General features: G+C 43.4%; 1 protein-coding gene across 4 annotated transcripts in view; it reads left to right on the top strand.

Moving 5' to 3' along the window:
• The window catches only part of fnip1 (folliculin interacting protein 1), a 40165-nt gene that overhangs the window by 2925 nt on the left and 31240 nt on the right, over positions 1 to 6000 (top strand). The window contains exon 1 of one of the 4 annotated variants that reach the window (XM_035666234.1): positions 5497 to 5628. The exons of the other annotated variants lie outside the window; for them this stretch is intronic. Coding sequence (XP_035522127.1) covers positions 5618 to 5628 — 11 coding nt within the window. The 5' untranslated portion in view covers positions 5497 to 5617. Of the gene's footprint in view, positions 1 to 5496; positions 5629 to 6000 lie in introns of those variants that run through there. 4 annotated transcript variants of the gene reach the window in all.

Genomic DNA, 6000 nt, shown 5'->3' with positions numbered 1-6000 from the left:
AAAACAAAATGTACATTGACAATTATTAATCTCTCTCTGTGTATTTTGTATTTTGTTGTATATCAGTATATCAGTAAAGACGTCAGCCCAAAGAGTTGGCTAATGTGTGGGCTTTATATAGTGCCCTACTCAACTGTCTTGCAGGTGATGAATAAGAAAAAGTTGCCCTGCTTAATGCATCACCCAAAGTTCTGTCACAACACCGCACTGTGCCCTCCAGAATACCACAGAGGGCAGCAGGTTGGCAAACCCTGGGAGGAAAGCCCGAAAAGCCTCTCCTGTTTCCCTGGCTGCGGCACTTGACAAGGGCCGGCATACTGTACATTACACCGAGAGCTCCTGGCTCATCCTGTAGCCGCTCAGAGGCCTGATCGTCAGCCAGTAGCTTTGTCCTCCCCACCCACGACCAGACTGCTCGTCCTGGCTGCCCCCTGCCGCTGCTGGCTGCTGGGGGAACTTCCTTCTTGACCTGTGCCGTACTACTCAATATGGCTGTGTTCGTGCTGAGATACGAAAAGGAGGGAGTGTGTGTGTGTAAGCAAGAGAGAGGATATGATGGGTGTGGGCAGCCTTTGTTTTTGCACACCGTTTTTTTTTTTATAAGACCTCAAAACCAAAAGAAAGAAAGAGGTTTCATGCATGTGAGCTAATACTGATACTATATATTTCAGCCTTGATGTTGTTAGGAAGAACATGTGACATGGCTGTTGTGTTGACCAGAAGACAATATAGCATTTTATCAGCTAGCTCATAGCTGACGCAGGCGCACAGTGCAATTTTAAGTTGGTCCTGAATGGGAATTGTGCGGCAAACTTAAAATAAAATGTAGACTTAGTGAATCATATTTGATTTGAGCATGCAGCACACCTTTGGCTGAGCCATATCTCCTCCTCCCTCTGGGAAAATGCATGATGTTGCATATTGCAGAACAAAACTATGTGCCACATCAGATTTACAGTCATCCTTTTTTCTTGGTAGTTTACAGGAGAAGTAGTGTCTCAGGTTCCCGATTGGCGTAGCGTCCTTCCTCCACTGCGCACTTTCATAACTCCGTGTGTCATGTGAGTCTGTCATCAATCTTCAGCTGTCATGTTTGCGGGACGATCACATGGCCTCGCTCTCAGTCACCGGCATAAAGCTACAAGTTGCATAAGTAGAGTGTGTGTCTGCTCGTCTCACACTCACACAGTGTTTTTGCTGCTTGTGCATATTTAAAGCTAAATGTTAGCACAATGGATTGATGTACTATAGCTTTGCATTGCAAGGTTGCTTTCTTCTGCATGTGTGCGAATGCTGCAGGCCTGCCAGGCTTCTGTAAAGACAGCGGCTGTCATCAGGTTCCTATCAGGGCTATTTTAAGTGGCCCCACTCAGGATTCTCAGAAGCGCAGGGTCATGGTAAAGATATAGTTTTACGTAAAAGCTTCGCACACCACACACGAGCAGGAGCGTTCTGGTGAGTGTCAGTACGTCGGCTTAATATCTAGCTAGGCCTGTATGTCCTCTTACTTTGTGAGGACATAAGTTCAAGTGCTGCCCATGGTAGATACACTGCAGGATATCGCACTCCTCTGAAGTTATACGTTGATTGTTGTTTGATTGGTCGCTTGTCAGGCCTTTGTAGATTATAGTGCACTGACCATACCAACACATGACAAATTGTAAAAAAAATGGAGAACTTGCCGAGCAAATCTACTGTTAAATCTGTATTTATTGTCTTGTCAAGTGTCTTTATACAGTTTGTCCCAATTCCCAGAATCACAATCATCATGCAAGTGTTTGTTGTTGATCAGTTTCCAGTTTCACAGCTGATGCTGATACGTGATACAAGGTCAGCAGGACCTCACAAGCACTGCAAAGATACACACCTAAACATGCTGCGGACAAGTGATGTCTAGAGTTGGGTCATTATGTATGGTGAGGAACATGGTAAGGTACACTGTAAGACCACTTCCATATGTCATGTGATATAAGTAATATGGTATGCTGGTTAACGTCTGTCTTTGACTGTGAAGATACATTTAAGAATTTCAAGTTCTCCCTTGCAACCTTGTTTAATAAATCGCAAAACTCTTATCAGCGCAGGGCAGACATGGTGACGTGGCATTGAACGTCCACAGATAACAAGCGTTGTCATGAGTTAGTCTGCTGGGATCCCGAAAGTCAACCCAAAAAGTCACATCTCCTAATTAGCCTACTTTCAGCCTCTAGATGAGAGAGAGGGACAAAGAGAGAAACGACAAGGAGGAAGGGGGAAGTGCTGACTGACGCTGTAATCAGTTTCTGATTTAAGGTTGAGCAATTAATCATGTCTGTCATGTGACACCTTCGGCCCCTTTTTTGATTAGTAAATGGAATAATACTGTTTACTGCAGTTGTCACGTTATGGGGGAAATCAGCTTCTCACCCTGAAAGCAGCATCAACCGTACACCTTGGTTTCTACATAGCTGTCACCTGTTCTGTCCTGTTCAGCTGGATCAGGCATTCATGTGATTCTCTGTGAGACAGTCATACACTCATTTGTTTCATCACTACCTTTCTGTCACGGGTTGCCGATTCACAAGAAGTTGTGACACAGGAGTGAGCCATAGTGTACACATCATCAGTACTCACACGGTGTAAAGACAAACACATAACAGGCGAGTATAGCTTGTTTCAGGACCTGTAAAGGACAGTATGCTGCTATGGATAAAGAGACTTTACCCAGAAATATACCAAAAAAGATTTCATTTGCTTTCTGTAGTGTTTATGTACATCTTGGGATTTAAAAAATGGTCCTTATTTCTTTACCCAGCATCTCTATGATATGTAAGGTTTGGCTCTGCATACGTACAGCCTGATTCCAGCTGATACCGGCCTCTGGCTATACGAGTCCCCTCCGTCAGCCAGTCAATGTTTGTGTTGTCGCTGTGAGTGCAGGAGCCTCCGGGCGTCGCAGCATCTTTACCCACTCAGGATCATGTGAACGCTGGAATGCAGAAGTCTTAAATGCAACACAACCAGCAGAGAAAGCAGCAGGTATGCAGGTAGTCAGGTGCTTTGAGGCCATGTGGGCCAGCTCCTTGAGGGAGTTGTGGTTTACCAGAACGTAGTCAAAACAATGGCTAGTTCAGGAAAGTGCAGCACTCGTGTCGGTGCGAGCAGGAGGTGTGTACTATTGTGTTTCACACTGTAGAAATTGGGACTTGGCCTCTCCAGCAGCAAAAGAGTGCTCCCTTTGTTAGGGCTTCATTTTCAGCCCTTATTGCATTACACCGGTACAGTCGTCTGCGTTTCTGAGAACGTAGCGTGCAGAAGGTGCCCCTATAAGGCTACAGATGTATAACAGATAAGATGTTATTACTGCTCTTCTGTGTCACTCCATTGATCGATATCTAGGAGTAGTAGTGCATTTCCATCGTGGGAAAGTAGCATGACAGAGCGAGCCACAGCTAGCAGTAGGTTTCTCAAGGTACAGGGACTGATGTGAGACACGTCACTAAATACAAAGTTGCTGTGCAATCAGTTTCAGAGCGTTGCGATATCAGTTTGGCAGTATTGCAGTGTTCTCTCGGGGCAGGTCACTTCAGCAGTCATCACCAGACTGCCCTTATGGAAAACTAGCCTTGGCATGGTTTGTTAGATATCACACATGCATGGTTTGTGTGTCTTTTCGCTCCTGAGCTTTCATATGTTGCCTCCTTTTGTGCTGTGCTTTTGTTCCACGTCCACTGGATTAGCATTTTAACAGGAGAAGAGCTATAGTACATAGTGTATTGCATGCAGATACCTTTTGTGTTTCATGCACCAGCTCAGACAGTGACTGGCTGTTGAGCTCCGTGTTTCACCTCTTGGGTGAGAGGAGAAATAGACTGACATGCACCAAGGCGGAGATGCTCATCTTTGTCAATTTCTTTGTTTCCCTGGGACAAAAATAACACAAAATTTGTCCAAATTGTAATTTTATTTGCCCGATAGTGACCCAGAATTTCATGCCTCCCCGGTCATATTATGACAGCATTGCACATCGGCTGTGGTCTGCAGCAGAAATGTCACAAAAATGTCTTTTAAAAATGTCCGTGGTGTGGCTGGAGGACAAGCTGCTGGACCTAACAGAAACCTCCGACACACAGCCGGAAGAACGTCACACAGCTCGGACTGAGGGGATATTTATGTAACTGACAAACACTAACACACACACACATGCACAGATGTTCCAGTGGCAGTGGAGAGAGAGCAAGGGCTCTTTGAGGTCAGTAAGTAGGCTGATATCAGACTTACTGCAGTCAAGGAAACTTGATTGCTTTGTTGTGAGCTTTATCAGTATACACCTCAGCCAGGAGCAGCTATGGATACCTTTTGCGTCACTGTTGCAGACTTTGTATCACTGTCGGATGAAATAATTTTTTATTTAAGGAATCATAGGTTATCAACATATGTGGCTGAAATTGAAAATCCCAGTACATCACAGTCGATGCCTAACTACATTTTCTGTTACACTATTGTACAAGATCATTCTATGCAAACAAATGTTAAGTTGCTGTGGGTGTTGGTAATAGAAGTTATCAAAGTCCATACACTTTCTAGAGAAGAGCATCAACTAAAATCCTTAAATAAAAGATAAAACGTATTGATAGAATGAGATGTTGAAATATTTACATCTTTTTGAACAGCTTCGGCCCCAGTGATTTATGTTGAGATCATTAATTAAGCCTGGGCAGATTTAATTTGCATAATTTGTGTGTTCAGATATCAAGGAGAAACAAATTTCTGATGAATGTCTCTTTACCCTAGATTATAGAGTACTGGAGAAAAGAATGTGTCGGCTTTATATTGTTAGAACCACTGCTTAATGTGTGAAAAATATTGGAAATGCCACATTTCTATTAAAAATGGTTCATGTGCCCCTTTTTTTTTAAAATAAATGTTCAATTTATAGGTAGAATAATTTATTTCTAGGCTCTTGTTCTATTCAGTTGACGCAGTGTAAAACTTTAGACCTTAGCCACAATCACCACAGTTCAGAAACCCTTTGAGTTTTTGTGGTAAATTTGTGATAGCAAAAGTTTCCATACTCCTTGCCACTCACTTTCCTTCTTTGCTACTTACTTCAACGAGCGTTCAGAAACCTAACCACCATCCATTTATTGTAAAAGAAGAACCAAAGAGGAATCACCATTCTGGGAAGCTTTCACTTACACCAGTCTGACTTCCGTGCGCTGTCTGTTTCCCTGCTCTTTCTTGAAAGACTTCTTTGTTAAGAGGACAAGTTGTACATTTCCGCATGTGTGTGTTTTTTAAATTCAATAAAAAAAAAAAAAAAAGAAGGATGGAAAGAGAGGTAACACAATGGAGGGAGGAACAAAAAGAGTGGGATTAAGAAACGACACACAAACAAATCCCCACTGTCACTCTCTTATCACAGTGCTTTCTGGCAGTCAGCGGTCCGGGCTCACTGCTGTGCCTCTGTACTGTCCAGCACACACAGTGCTCCTGCGATCACCTGACAGTCTCATGTTGTTGTGTGAATTTAGTTCACCGCTATTCTTAGACCCTGCTTTGGCTGTGAGAGCAGAGGAGAGAAGAGAGTGGAATAGAAAGAGAGGGAAAGGGCTGGGGAAAGACTGGCAGACTCGCAATGATGCCCAGGTAGGAGTCGGCAATGTTTAACCAGGTTTAAGTGCATCCGAGTGGGCACGGTAGTGTTGGTTCAGAGGAGGTTGGAGAACAATCTTTGTGTCGTTGTTTTAAGTTGTGTTAACTAGTTGCCATCACTTATTATTCAGCTGGACAGCACTTGCAGTTTGACTTAGAAGGGCTGTGGTTTGAAGTGTCAGTCATTGTGGTGATGAAGAAGATGGATTCTATCGTTTTAGCTCAGTAGTATGTATTGAGGAATAATGGCTTTGCGATAAAGCATGCCTTTTGTCTTCTTTCTTGTTCGGATAAGAAACAACTGTGTGTGTTTGGGTGGAGTTGTAGTTCAAAGAGTTTCTGTTTTCCATATCTGTGATCTCACAT

Source organism: Morone saxatilis, unplaced genomic scaffold (genome assembly GCF_004916995.1).
Source record: "Morone saxatilis isolate NCDOM2014 unplaced genomic scaffold, NCSU_SB_2.0 Contig20, whole genome shotgun sequence".
NCBI classification, from domain to species: domain Eukaryota; kingdom Metazoa; phylum Chordata; class Actinopteri; family Moronidae; genus Morone; species Morone saxatilis.
The sequence above is the reverse complement of the archived record's forward strand: the minus strand, read 5'-3'. Positions and strand labels throughout refer to the sequence as shown.